Consider the following 15,389-nt stretch of genomic DNA (forward strand, 5'->3'; position numbering starts at 1 on the left):
AAATGATAAATTTTTTTAAATTTAGCGAGAATGTAATTTGGCGAACACAAAAAAATGTTTTTTTTCACAGGGATTTATTTTGGCGAATGACACAAAGAAATGAATTTTTATGTCTTGAAATGTTTTATAAAAAATAAGAATAAACGTATATATAAACACAAGTTCGTTTTTTTGGGAAAAAACATTTTTCTTCTCATAATTAAAAATTTTTTGAGGGGATTCAATTTGGTGAACGGTAAATTATGTTAACTTTGGCGAGTATTTCATTTGGCGAATAGTCAGTTATTAAAATTTTGGCGGGGATTGAAAAATTCGTCAAAAAAATTTGGCAAATTTAATCCTCGCCAATATTTTCTCCACTCACAGTACAGTCTGAATGTAATCTACCGCATCATTTGTCTTTTGTTATAATTAAATCCCTTCAGCGTTTTGCGAGTTTATATTTGCGTGTTAAAAAACAATGCGCTCGGGAAGAAATACCGGAGAAATTATATTTCTTCTAATAGCGAGATGCATTGTGTAAATGTATTGATAAGCTATTCCCTTAAGTATTAGCGTGAAGTAATTAAATAATAAAAATCTTTGCGAAGTTTTATAATACATTGCGCGAGAATGTATTGTTGATTTAATTACTTAAAAAGATTCCAGCGCGTTTAATCTAAGAAACATACGAGAAGCATTGTTCACAACTATTAAATGCGCTTTTCGAGTTTAAACTTTTAAAATGTGATCTAAAAAAACATTTCTATCGCCGCTTTTCGTTCTTAAAATTTTAAAATGCGATCTAAAAAAACATTTCTATCGCCGCTATTTGTTTTTAAACTTTTAAAAAGCAATCTAAAAAAACATTTTTATCGCCGATATTCGTTTTTAAACTTTTAAAAAGCAATCTAAAAAAACATTTCTATCGCCGCTATTCGTTTTTAAACTTTTAAAAAGCAATTTAAAAAAACATTTCTATCGCCGTTTTTCGTTTTTAAACTTTTAAAATGCGAACTAAAAAAAACGCTTAATTACTGCAATTAAAATTTTCAAAAGAGTTCGCGCAAAATAGATTGCTAAAATTGATCTTGCAACCTATTGTGATTAAACAATCGATCTCGTGGGGTCATTGTTTATCAGTGAGGCAATTATTTTCTTAAAAAAACAAAAGCTATAATCGCAATGTTATTGTTCTGTGTAACTATTCATGCGAGTTTCGCGTCCGCGGTAGATTACATTCAGACTGTACTGTAAGGTAACTATACAAGTTATCCTTTTTCTAAATTTCAAATTTTTCAAGGTTTTGGCATCAATCCTAATTTTTTTGAAGATTTCTTTGAAAAACATCAAGGTTGGAAAAATTTAAATGTGGCAGGTCTGCACCATAATTACAATAAGGCGACTCCTATTTAATTAGTTGTTCTACGGGCGAAGTCAATAGTAGCTTACAGTTGGTTGGTCGGCGAAATAAAAACAATTTTAAGAATAATGTGTCTTTTTTTGCTTGTATTATAACTATTTTAGCGGAAGTAGCTAATTTTTGTTATCAATCACATAAAAATTTAAAAACTTCTGTTTAACCACGTAACTATTTTTGTGATTACAAAATTAGCGCATCGCGCATCTTAGTTTTCAGGGCTATTCAGGAGAGGCGTGCAATAGCACGCGCACACCTTCACACACGCAAAATGGCTTAGGTGTGCTATTGATAGCACCTGCAAAATAACAAATTTTATAAGAAGTTAACCAGTGCAACACACCCAAAAAACACACCTAAAATACTTGAGGCATGCTTTTTGTCACACATGTATTAAAATTTTCCTGAAAAGGCCTGAGTTTTCTCGCAACAAATTACCATGAACTAAGAATCAACTTCCAGTGGCCTTAACAACAGTTGTCCTAAGCAAAGCAACGTTATTGATTCACCTTGTTGACATTCAACCAACAAAAACAACATCATTGATTATCTTCTATGCTCATTATATTTTCACGAGATGGGATGAGAATTTTTTTCTTCCTTTCTTTAAAACTTTTTTGCTTGATATTTTTTTTTGTTTTCATGAAAATTAGGATTGGTCGGGCCTGTTCAGCCCAATCTTGGAACGCGCCCGTCTTAAGACTGGCCAGGCCAATCTTCCGACAGTGACAAATGGGTGGCCAGTCTTAAAGACTGGACTTCCCAATCTACGGATGTACATGCCCAATCCTAGAACAATTGTGGAAGACAAACATAAAAATAAAATTTTTAGAATTTACCTCTTAATAGGAACTTTAAATTGAAACTTTTCTTGGAAAATCAAAAGGCCAAAAATTTACTTATATCATGTATTTTATGAAAGGTTTTTTTTCTATAGACTATGATATTAGCTAGCTGGCTACAGCTCACTAGCTGGCTAAACATCTCATCCAATGAAATTAACAGCTAGCTAACTAATAATATGGTTGAATACGATTTTTCTGATAATTCATAAATATAAACATTTTATTTTTAAAATTTAGCCACTACTACAAACTACTATATAAATGCTAAATGTATAACACATGCTCTACCAGCTAGCTACGATTTTCACTCTACTGTGTCCAAAAATGGGCCCGGTAAATTCAACAGTACCCAAAATATGATGTTTTAATGTGCCTGAGAATGTTTGTTGGGAGTCGCAAAAAACAGAGCTCGTGTGGTGCATCCCTTCCTTAAAATTTTAAAGGCGCCGAAGATGAGCCTAACATGGTCTTTTGCCAAATCTTGTGACACCCTGCCCAGTCTTAAGACTGGGCAATTTTATGTCCAAAGATTGGGCAGCGTCATAAGATTGGGCAGAACAGGCCCGTAGAACAACTAATTAAATTGGAGTTGCCTAATAAGTTTTTTTCGCTTTGTAAATAGCCCTTTTGAGCAACCACTCAATAGCTAACTAGGGAAGTTTTTTTATCAGGCTACAATAGCCTTTTTGTGTTTGCAGCCTGACTGAACACAAGGAGGGAGATTAGACTGCTGACTCACCAGAAAAAAATGCAAATATTAAGGAAGCTTTATATATATATATATATATACAAAAAGTTGCCCAAGCTCACCCTATTAGCGCTTTCAGCAAATCGGCACCCTTGTGGATGGAGAGAAATAAAGGTTTAAAAATAACCTCAAAACAGTGATTTGTATGAGTGTGAATGAAAAACAATAAATATAGCTATAATTATTAACTAAAACTTTCCATATTGAATTCCTTAGAGGTAGATGAGGTTGGCCTGTAGGGTATATAATTTTTTCCTTATTTAAACTTAATTTTACAGTATAGTTTTTTTAAAAAAAGAAAAACTAATTTATATAAATCGACTAAAAAACAAAAAACAAAACAAAAAAATCCCATAATAATGCTCAGCAAAATCTTAGCACTTGGTTACATATTTTGGATGAGCAATCAGTACTCTTGCAGGACTGCAAGCAATGCGATCCGGAAGTTTTTCCCAGATTTGGAAGTAGTTGCCTATTTTTGTTTGTGGCTCAGACTGTTTAGATACTTGTAGTTCTTGTTTAATCAAAGCTTCTTCTTTGAGAGTTTGATCGTGAAACGTCCGTGTTTTTCCACAACTGAAAGTTTTCCGAAGTTCAAATATGCTGGTCATTTTTGTTAGCTACAAATGATTAGCTAAAATTTTAAGCCAGATCTGAGATTACTAAAACAAAAAATCAATATTGTACTATTGATAAAGAAAAGAAAACATTGTAATGTTGCATCTCACATTAATGATAAAGACAAAAAACACAAACGACACTCCAAATTTATGTCCTTCTGGTGCAGATTAAATCATGTCCACCGCACCGCATCATAAATATCCGTGCTAACAACCATGTTGGTTTTATTGCGGGGAAGGTGAAAGTGCTATTGGCTAATAATTTACGGACTATTGCATGGATTAGCATTTGGCCAGCTAATATTTTGTACATTTAATCAAAAGCATTTATTTCTGCTTTTTCATAACTTCTTATTTCATTTTATACTAAAATATTATATTTTCATTGTCCAATTATTAAGCAATTTGATAAATATTCTGGTCCTTGTATAACACCTTCTGTAGGCCATTATTTTTCTTCCGTGGTAATGGCTGGATAATCATGAAGGTGACCGTATGCTTTGTGGACACTAAACTTGGTGTCCCTTACAAAGTAGTGGTTCCTTGTGACGAGGGGACAATAACAATCGCAGACTTATCAGACAGGGCTGCCTTGAGGTACCACAGAATATTTCCAAAGGTATAAAATCCATAGCTACCTAAAAAAAATCCATCTTAGCTCAATCTCAAGCTAGACAATTGAAAAATATGGTCTTAAAGATATAGCTCGCCTACCTATAGAAATATTTTATTGTGGTGCCCACTTTCACTTTCGTTTTGAAATTTATTTTCGCCAGGTAATATAGTTAAAACTTCTGCCAAAATTTCGTTGCAGAAAAGAGAATAGTGGCTTTAGGTGATGATTTTGATTAATTATTTTTATCATGGAATCACAGTCCCGATATTTACTTGCGCACGCATCTAAGTGATTATGTAATAATGCTGATGCGCGTCGTGCATAAATGGAGGTAAAAATGTAAACAAAGTAAGCGGAAAAGTAACCTCCAATTCTGCGCGCACAGGAAAAACAAGGTACTATGATTGAGTGTATTGTATATATTTTTTGCATGCATCGGCTCCCTAATTATATTCTTGCGGTCGGATTCGCGTCATCACACTGGTTGAACCAACAATCACAGGCCATTATTCAGGTTAAGCAGCCATTATGAAATGGTGTACAAATGATTTTTCAAGGAATTATTTTTTTTAGTCAAATCTTTAATATGTTTTAGATACTGCTTAATTTTTGCCATTTTGCGACATTTAAACGTCATTTTGCTTGTAAATTCTGTTAAATTAAGGTTGCTACCGTAAAGGTTTGACCGTGAAAATTCCATTTTGTACCCCATCGGAGAGCAACGAAGGAGAACATTCCGATGGCAAGAATATATATAGCTATAACAATATGGAAACTGTGTCTGCAAATCTGTAACAAGTAAAGTAGATGTTTCGTGCTCCTTCAATGTAGCAGAAAAAAGCATGTCTAACTTGTTACTGTAACTTCCTGTTCAATGCACTTAGACTGGCGTCAAAATTTATCCACTTAAGGTAATTAAATGAAGGGGGGATTTTATGGCGAGTACACCTTATATATAATGATTCGGGAAAACTAACACTTGCAGCTTATTTTGCAATCAGAGGAGGTAAACATCACACTTTAAAAGTTTATTAAGGAAAAAACACGTTTTTTCTTGATAACTTTTCTAGCCACATTTTTTTTAAAGAAAAGTACACATAAGTTGTATCTTCTTATTATTATTTTTATTATTAACGTTTCCTAAAAATTTGAAAAAAATTGATATAAAGGAAGTTAAAAAACTGGAGAAAACACGCTTTTCTCTCCTACAAACTCTTTTAAAAACACGTTTTTTACCTTCTTTCTTCCAATATTGTAAAACGATGTAGAGCTGTAGGAATGCAATTAAGTTATCGTAAAGGTGTATTTAACTTTCTGATTTGTACGTGAAATGAAAACAATGTATCGAAATTGTAATACTGAATGTAGGCACTCTTTTTGGGCATTAAAATCCAATCATATTCTGCATATTGAAAAGACAACTGTATGTATATTTTTTAATTTTTGCTACATTCAGGCAACAGATTGCCACTCAATTTATGTGTGACAGGCATAGTGGATATGTTCATTTTTCATTTTAGTCACTGAAAAATGGATGTCTCAAACGTTGTCACAATGTCAATAAGATTAATTTAACATCAATAGCCTATAATTTAAATTAATGAAGCCATTACATTGCATTTAAAACTTTAGAGCCAAACAATTTGAAAACAAGTTGGTGATGTCAGCTATTTTTTACCACATGGGTAACTGGATACCACCTAGGACTAAAATTGTCAAAACCAGGCCAATTTATCCTATCTGGAATTGACGGGTTTATGACATTATCAAAAAGTAACTGGGCCAATCAAGTAGTTTAAAAATAATGGACCATGGAATGTCATGTATATAGTTGTGCCAGTGGGGCCAAACATGGGGTTATGTGTATCAACTAAACTTAGTCCTTTTTCTCATCACTGCAGGTTGAAGAAGAAAGACAGATTCAGTTTTTAAAAACTTTAAAGGAAGGAGCAATACTTGATCCATCTGACCTTGTAAAAGATGTACTTGATGACAGAGAATTGGTAGGTTTTGTTTCATACAAAAAGAGCTTTTTAAACAACTTAGAGCATTGTTTTACAGATATTTTCCTTATTTTGTTGCTTACCATAATAACATGTTTTCAGGGAGAATATTGCTTTTATATCATCCTTAATTAATTACCTTAGTTGATTTTTTTCATAAACCATTCATTTATTTTTGAATACAAACTCCCTCTTTAATAATCAAGACAGAAACAACACAGAAACAAACAATGCGTTGGCCTGCAAAGATCCAGAAAACAGGAAAATAAGCTAGTTAACGTCAGCAAAAACAAGTGTAGTTTGATTTGTTGGATCTAACTGAATAACCTACACTCGTCAATGTTCACAAATGAACTTATAGGATAATTTTACTTGTGAACATTGATGAGTGTGGTGCATATATCTAATATGGAAAGACCGTAACTGATTGCTTTTTTAATATGACCATGGAAATTTGACCTTTAATATTCCAATAATATTCTGAATAAGAATTAACCAAAACTGGATTTTTACATTTAAAGTTACTGATAATATTGTTCTTGCAATAAATGCGAAAAAATTTTCATCGGCAAAATTTTACCAACAAAAATTGGTCTGTCTAGGGGGTGGTACATTTTAAATATCATGTGGCTTGGAGATTTTGACTCCTAAATTCAAATTTCTTTTAAAAAATAACATAGTTATTGTCAGTTTTAAGTACACATTTTTTAAAGTTAACATTTTTGTATTTAATCTGAATGTTTCTTTATCTTTTGAAGCATGTTCCAAATTTTTTCTAATTGAACACTTTTCAACAAGAATTTTTATCAGTTTTTTTATTTTTTTACATCAATCTATATAAGGCTTGTGTTTCTTATAAAAATATTTTTAGGAAAAAAGAAAATGTGTACTTATTATATCTGAAAATTAAAAAAGTTAAAAGGTTTACTCAATATCACGCTGATAAAGATCACAACATTTGCGCCTTAACCAAATAAATCCTTAATTACCCCTAGCTGTTTTAATATAAATTTTATTTTGACCACGTCCATAAAGTCAATGTATTAGATTGCAGTCACTGTTTTTTAATTGAAGCTAATCACTCAGAGCGAGACCAAACTTGCTGGTCTGAAAAGGGTTTTATACTAGCAGGTTGATGACGTCTTCAAAAAGTGTTTAAACAACATCTCTGCAACTGCCTGTCAAAAGTACATAATTTTATATATTTTCTTGATCAGTGTTTTGAGCTCTTCCAAAAAGTGAGGACAGGTTATTAAGTCCTGTTGCCATTGCCAAGTTAATATTGTCTTTCTGATCAAGTGGATTGTTTCATGGGCTATGCAGCAATATTTTTTTTAGGTGTGTGCATGTTTCAATGAAGAACAACTTCATTCACAGACTTCTTCAGATGTCCAAGAAATTTGTTCAAATGAAATTGGTAAAAATGAAAGTGTTTTGAATTGATTACTTTACAGTATACATATTACCTAATAGAACAAATAGTATAGAGTTGGGCCTGTACAAAATCAAAACACATAAACTTGAAACTTGAAATAAATCACAAGAAATAAACCGAGGGTTTTAGTGGCACAATCTTTTGTCTTCTTTAATAAGGTGCAGAAACTTTCGCCAATTTGGTCAAGATTTGTGAAATTCGCAAAAGTATCTGCCTGAAAAAGTTACTTCAATTAAATTGCTTTTGAAAAGCACTGTTTTATTTCCGAAATCTTTTACCAAATTAATTCATGCCAAAAATTAGGTATTTTGTCAGCACTGTATTTTTGTGTAATTATTATAAACAATATTTATATTTATTATTTCGTTATTTTCAGTTACTGATGAGCAAGTTATTGTGCTTGAACAACCAACCCAAGAAAAACTGAATCAAGAGGTACATTATTATTTTTCTGTTTGTATTTTTTCTGTTAATGCCTGTCTGTGTTTCATAAAAGTTTTTGAGAAAATACAGTTCAAGTAAAAAAAACACATTGTATATTTTGCCTGAAACTCGGAATTTTACGATTTTGTTCTTGTTCTTTGTGGGGGTGGGGGTTAAACTTTCCCAAAAATTGAGCTGCGCAAAATACCTTTACAGTGTTATTGCGCGAAAATTAATACGCGTGAAATAAATTTATTTGGTATGAACAAGGCACTTTCAAGAAGTCATGCTAATTAAACATGAATTTTATTTTTTTATTTCATACAGCATACCTATTCATCAACTACATCCTTACAAGATAAAAACGCAACGATAGATGAAGAAATTATAGTGTACAGGTAAGAAAATTGGTTTACATTTGTTCAGATACGTGGTAAAGTATTAAGGGAATCAATGACTATTGGATAAAACGTTTCTAAAACTACAAAAATAATAGATTTGCTTAAAAATCATGGAAAATTGAAGTGAAATTGATTAAAGTAAATTTTCCCTTATCCTGCTATATTTTTTTTCAAAAAAAATTAATCTTTTGCTAAAAATTTAAAATCTAATGGTCTCAGGTGAAGTTTTTGCGATTTTTGAGACTGTTAACTATTTTTCGCAAAAAAATAGTTGAAAATCGCGAAAACGTGTGCCTACTTTCTGCCCACATTTTAGTCTTGTGTGGCTCTTTTCAAAATTAATATTTATCCTTTATCTTTTATTTTTACCTCCTAAGACATTTCTGAAAGTTAAAAGTGCCCCACTTTATGTCTAACGTTGTTGTTCTACTTTTTTAGATGTGGCGTGTGTGACGAGATACTTCCCACAAAAGATTCCTTAATCACGCACCAAACTCTTCACAATCAACAGGACTTGCATAAATGCCCAAAATGTCCCCGTTTTTTTAGTCAGCAGGGTAATTTAGAACAACACATGCGTTGCCATGGTCGCAAGAAGCCACGTGATGTGGCTTGCACTGTTTGTGGTAAGGTGTTGAAAAATCCAGATAACTTGAAGAGACATATGTATATACATACAGGTGAGCTTTTATGTTGTCGTACTTAATCTTTTTAAATTAACACCAGTCGTTAACCCGTATAAAAATCCACGTGGTCGTCCGTCTTTAAATTACACGCTATTTCGTGTGCCCGTTGTACAACACTTTTCTTGTAGACAGACAGACAAACAAACAAAGGCTATTATTACACGGGTTCGCCTACCCTGTATTTATCGCATTTATCTTGCGCAGAAACAGACAGACGGAATACGTAAGAGATTACCACAAGCAGTGGTTTCGAATTGCTCGGCAGATTTTGTGAAATCTGCGAGAGTAAAAGTCGCGTTGTATTTGAACTTTTATACATTTCCATTACATTCTTCTGTTATTTTCTAATCATTTTAAGCGTGTCGTTGCAACACTTTTACATGTGCACGTTATAAACCTAAAATCGGAGAACCCTGTGCAAGTTTTTTGATTCAGGTCAAAAGTCAGCTAAGTTACCCCCCGACGTGACAAAAATTTAAAAAAAAGGCTGCTGTCGCTGTGTGGACACACATGTTTTACAAACTTGTATTGTCATCTATTTGTTCACCTTCCACGTTTAGACGAACGTCCATTCGCTTGTCCTGAGTGTGGCAAAGGTTTTCGTGCGAAATCCGACCTCCGCGTGCATATCAGAATCCACACAGGTGAACGCCCGTATTGGTGCCCTGTGAGTGGGTGTGGCAAGGCTTTCAACGACCGCTCCTCGTTTCGGAGACACAAAATGGTACATGCAGTCGGTAGGAACGAATCTCGTAGTTTGCCAGGCCCTACTGTCCCTGTATTTACTCAGCTGCAAGCCACGACTGATAAGTTTAAAAAGATGAAATCTACTGTCGTCGAGAAAGGTGATTTTTTTGTGTGATCTTTTTTTACTTGCAAAACGTCTGTAAAGAATGAGGTATTTAATAAAAAAGCCTTTCTTCCTCATGTGAAGAAAAAGCTGGAATAGTTGAAAAAAAGCCTGATTTTGTTGTAGATAGCGGTGGTGGTGTCGTTGTGGTTGTTGTTTTTGTTGTTGTTGTTGCTGTTTGTTGTTGTTGTTGTTGTTCTTTACAAGTGTGCTAGTTAGCACATACTTTAGGGCCAAACTGAAATTAGGCATATCACAAGTTTATCCTTACATCGGCATTTCAAGTATTCACCTTTAAAAAACGATTTCATTTTCAGCATAGAAATATGCTACTACTAAACCACAGAATTTCTTTCTTAAAAATTACTGCGTGCGTTTCTAAGAAGGTGAAAACTAGTCGCCATACGCACTATTATTTGTTAAAATTGCTTACGTTTGGACATTGTCCTGTGTATTTATAATGTTTTAGGGCAAACTCCAGCAACACCAATGTCACTAGAAGAATTACTGGTTACAAGCAAAAATCTGAACATTGTGAAGGACGGCTCAGAAAACATTCCAAACAAAGTGGAAACGGCTAATCAGCATATAGCAGCCGTCAGTGATGACGACAGCTTGCAAGGGGCTCTATACGTCATCGTAACGTCAAACGTTCCGGCAGCCGGAACGACTGTTTCATCAGAGCTCCCTGTTACGAACTTTACAAGTTTACTGCAGTGTAAGCAATGCTTTGAGATTTGCACCGATAAAGAAACGATGAAGCTACATATACACAAGCACATTAATACGCTTAATCACGGAACGTATGTAGAAAATGAAAATCAGACAGGAAGCCCTGTTATACGCGACCCGATTAATACCTTAGTAACTGATTGTGGAGAGGATAGCCGACAAATGTCTGACGTTGAACAAAGCAAACAGCAGTTGGATGATAGTATTTCGGAACAAATAAATGTGATTTCAAGCGAATTGTTGAGGGAAGAGCAAATGTAGCTAATTTTTGTTATCCATTGTCTCTTCGTTTAAGTTCTCGTTTCTTTTTTAAATAAATCTAAGTAGCGCTGATCAAAAATCAATGAAGCAACTCCTTTGTGCTTCTTCGAAAACATTGGTGATAAATTCGACGATTAAAAAAAGATTTTTTTACAAACTTCAGCGAAAACCGTATGAAGCTGTCCTTTGAAAGGTTTATTTCGTTATCTCTGTCCAACTTTTTTGTTACCATTGGCTTACTACGGGGGTCAGTGTGGGTTGAACCCATTGTGACGGGTGAAATACGTTCTAGTGCACATCTATAAAGTAGCTTTCCAACGATGGTGAACATTCGGAAAGGAACCCCCTGTAAAATAAAGATAAAGTTGGAATTCCCACTCGATCCATCATCTTTGCGGCAGAAATAATGTACTTCGTGTGGAAATACAAAATATTTATCTCATTGATAGTTGCAGTGACACAATAGTGACACAAAATCGACATTTAGGATACGATAAGCAACATCAGTTTACATATCAACTATTCATCTTTGTATCTTTTTGCACCTTGATAATTATTTCAACTTTTTCTTACTTTTCGCAGAATTTATTTGTCCGATTTGCTCCGAAATGTGCGAAAAAACACAGTGCAAACATCAAAAATAAATTCCCAAAAATGTCTTCCCTTAAGAAGTCTATTATATTGCAGAGATTCGAGTACTCATTATGTGATCTGGATTTTTTTTAGATGATTATTGCTTTGTTGTTTTTCTGCATTAACTTCTCTTGCTTTCTATCTTCCGTATCCACGATGTATATAATGTCTGTTTGTAAAAGTATCCATCACAACAGTTAAATTTATAATTTACTGACAGCAACAACAATGACAAAAATGTGACCTTAGAAAATATTGTGCAAAAATACGAGTGTTTTCCTGCTTGGTCGATCATATTGAGTAAACATTGAGCATAAAAAATGCGCATCATGTGATTCTCTTTAAGTTCTCTTGAATATGTGTCTCGGTAGATATGAAGAATTGCTATAAGTAAGTAACGGGAAGTTTTAACGTCCCTGGGGATTTCATCCTAACGGTTGGCTCTTCCTCCCCTCAGACTGTAACTATGTTACATTACCGCCAGAGATGCGTATAGCATTGCTCTAACTTGCTTGCCTGCCACACAAGCCGGTTAGCGGTCAGTAGATGGCACCAATTGAACTGACAGCACTGAATTTAAAGTGCGCTGGTATGGGGACCGGAACCTGAAACCTTATGATTAGAAGTCGAATGCGCTACAACTACACCATCTCCGCTATATATATACCCTTTGAAACATTTTTCTTATGAGTATTAAATTCTGCAATTATTCAACCATGCATCAATAAATTGCTAAGCAACAACAATAATACTAAGAGAGCGTGCTAGCTATTATGAGAAGTTCCTGATGTAGCAGATAGTTGACAAAAATATATATTAAACTAAATGACATTTTTAACTCGTATTTCATGGTAACCGATGAGATGATCGAAGAGTTACTGGTAAACTTGTTTTTTTTTAAGAAATTAGTTGTAAGAACGTTGAGGCTGGATGGATATTGTAAAAATTAAGAACATGTTAAAACAAGATAATGTACTGCTATATTTTCTTAGGTAACTTCAACTAATTATTGTCTCTCAATATATTCAACATAAATATTAAATTTCGACGAAAGTTTAGTCCGACCAAACAACAAAACAAAAATTTAAAAAAACAATTCTATTCTCTGAGTAACAAAAATTTTCCCACAATACAAAAGAGTTCCATGGTCTTTAAAGAAAGATTATTTTAGATTTGTGTAGGTGCAACAAATATATTCCAATCACTTTCCGAAGAAGTTTTAAACCTTTTTCAAACCGATGATGTGCTTCTGTTGTTCCCGCTATCGAATACCATTTCTTTATTATTAAACAGATGTTTATAAAGATCAACGACTCAAGATGTGCGTGTAATGGGTTCAAATGAAATGATTTTGAAATGATTTTGATGTCAGCCTTGATATTTCAATGAAAACAAATCCTTGTATTTACAGTTTTTTTTGCAACTGGTAGCCTAGTGATAAAGCTTTCGATTCCAGTGCGAGAGGTCTTTCTTCTTCTGAGAATATCGAAGGTGTGCAGGTTCCTCACCCAGTGGAATCAGTTTCAATGTTGCGTTTCAAAAAAAGTCTGCTTGTGTTTTTGTGTTTGTTTTATTTATTTATTTATTTATTTATTTATTTATTTATTTTCAAAATCAGGAAAATAATAATTTGTTCAACACTTACACATACATATTTTGTTAAGGCAAAACATGATTCAATAATAACACGTGATTCTACAAGACGGGTGACACTTCACAGAAGTCATGTCTCGGATTCTCACTGGATAGTGCTTTGTTGCACTCACTGCGTATTCAAGCCTTACCGGGTTATGCTGTTCATCCCCCAGATACTCTTTGTTTTGGGAACGAGATTGCTGCTACTTGCCGTGCTGTCGAAAGGCCGCAACAAGGGATGGGATGTAGGGCGAAAGAAGGATGCCTCAGCACAGCAGCTTTTTGAATCTGGTGAACATTTGGCTTATGCACGTTTTTTTTATAAGCAACACAAAATTTTTACTGAGTTTCAATGTGGATTAAGTTTCTTCAATGCTATCTGTGACTTACTTGTTTCTTATTGAATATCTGCATGGGGATCTCCAGATTACGTTTTGCTTGTTTCAGTTAGGCAGATATGCCAATTAAATTTTAACCTCTATTGTCGTATAAAACGTCGTATACCTTCCAGAACAAGAAAAGTCTCGAAAACTATCGTTATTTTTATAGTATCCATTGTTTGTCCTTTTTCTGTTAATTAATTCATTGCCTGTTGGTTACAAGGGGCTTTATTTTCTAAAGAATTAGAGCCCAGTGTTGCTCTATGATGTTAAATAAAGAAAAGTCTGTTGTAAGCCTGTGTACCTAATGTTGTTGGTTATTATATTTAAACTCAAGTTTGCATACTTGCATAATAGATTAGATTTCGCGTGGATTAGATTTTGCTGTTTTCGCGAAAATAAGTCCATGCGAAATGTTTGAAGTAAAGTTTGTCCTCGAAATGAATCCACGCTAAATATGAATATATTAATTGTCTGCGAAATTTAATTTTAGAGAAAGATAATCTAAGACTATATTCGTAGATGAAATCTGCTAAGTGTACTGTTACCAGCGACACCATATTGGATGTTTGCAAGAGGTCGAGAGTCAAAACTCACGGCACACGACATACCTAAACATAATAAATAAAACTACGTGAGCTGAATGTATTACATCCACGAAAATTAGTCCACGCAAAATATACCATGGACGTGTCTCCCGCTAAACTGAATCCTCGCTAAATTCGGCGATTCTTGATTCCTAATCTCGATTCCAGGGCCTGTAGCAGTTTTAGTAAGAGGATAAAACGCGTACGCGTTTCATCTTATATCGAAAAAATGCTACAGGCCCTGGGATCGAGGTTGTCCTGATTCCCATTTGTCGAGGCTGTTATAATTACTGTCAAAATATATTTTGGACTACTGTAAGAGAACGGGAGTAATTATCTTTTATAGATGATTGTCCTACTGTGACTACTTAAAGTAAGACTTTCTTTTAAGACAATAAGAAAGTTGTTTCGCATAACAAATAAATAGAAAAGATTCTGTTTGTTTCCGATTAAACCGTATTAATCCAATGAAAACTTATAACGGGAGGCTCAGCTTATTATCCTTTTCATCCTGTTCTTTTAACTAATATTTAACATTATTAAAAAAGCTCCGGAAAGCCATATTGAGACATTTTTAAAATATTAAATTAGCATAGCACAACTATTTCATTGTATCAGGACAAAACTTGTCCTGCGTGGTCGTAAACGCTAGGTGATGCAATACCTCGATTACACGCCTCCTAAGTGAAGCGCCTGTATTTAAAGACTGGATTTTCTAATTAAGGGTAGGGTTTTATACAGCGCTTATATTAGACGATCTCTTTATGCGTATTAGCAATAATTTTCCACACTAAGCTAAAAGAAGGGATTTAATCAGAATGGTAAGAAACCATATTGTTATTGGAGACTAAATAGCTCACACTAAGCACATATTAAAAGCCCTCTTCTCTCTGTTTCAGTAATTAACGTCCTCTCGAATACCTGTATGTCTTAATGTCTTGATTAAAAGTCCCCGCCTTTGACTAGACGCCCACCCGTAAACTGGAAATTTCTAATAAACGCCTTCTTCTTTTAGACTAATGAACGCTGCTGAAATGCATAGTGAATTATTAAGGCATTAGAGGAATTAGCATTGACATTATCCAGAGTTTGAGACTAGCTATGTATGTTTAAATAAAACCGATAAATAGTCACA

General features: G+C 33.9%; 2 protein-coding genes across 2 annotated transcripts in view; one reads left to right on the plus strand and one right to left on the minus strand.

The window, feature by feature from the left end:
• Nucleotides 1-15,389, minus strand: part of LOC130623525 (DNA replication licensing factor mcm7-like) — a 60,543-nt gene that overhangs the window by 37,413 nt on the left and 7,741 nt on the right. The window lies entirely within an intron of this gene.
• LOC130623528 (zinc finger protein 543-like) lies at nt 4,076-11,895 on the plus strand. The gene is made up of 8 exons (XM_057439018.1): nt 4,076-4,231; nt 6,130-6,231; nt 7,570-7,648; nt 8,043-8,101; nt 8,417-8,487; nt 8,929-9,170; nt 9,737-10,021; nt 10,496-11,895. The coding sequence occupies exons 1-8, from the start codon at nt 4,094-4,096 to the stop codon at nt 11,017-11,019; spliced, it is 1,500 nt and encodes a 499-aa protein (XP_057295001.1). The 5' UTR covers nt 4,076-4,093; the 3' UTR covers nt 11,020-11,895.

Source organism: Hydractinia symbiolongicarpus, chromosome 13 (genome assembly GCF_029227915.1).
Source record: "Hydractinia symbiolongicarpus strain clone_291-10 chromosome 13, HSymV2.1, whole genome shotgun sequence".
Taxonomy (NCBI): Eukaryota; Metazoa; Cnidaria; class Hydrozoa; order Anthoathecata; family Hydractiniidae; genus Hydractinia; species Hydractinia symbiolongicarpus.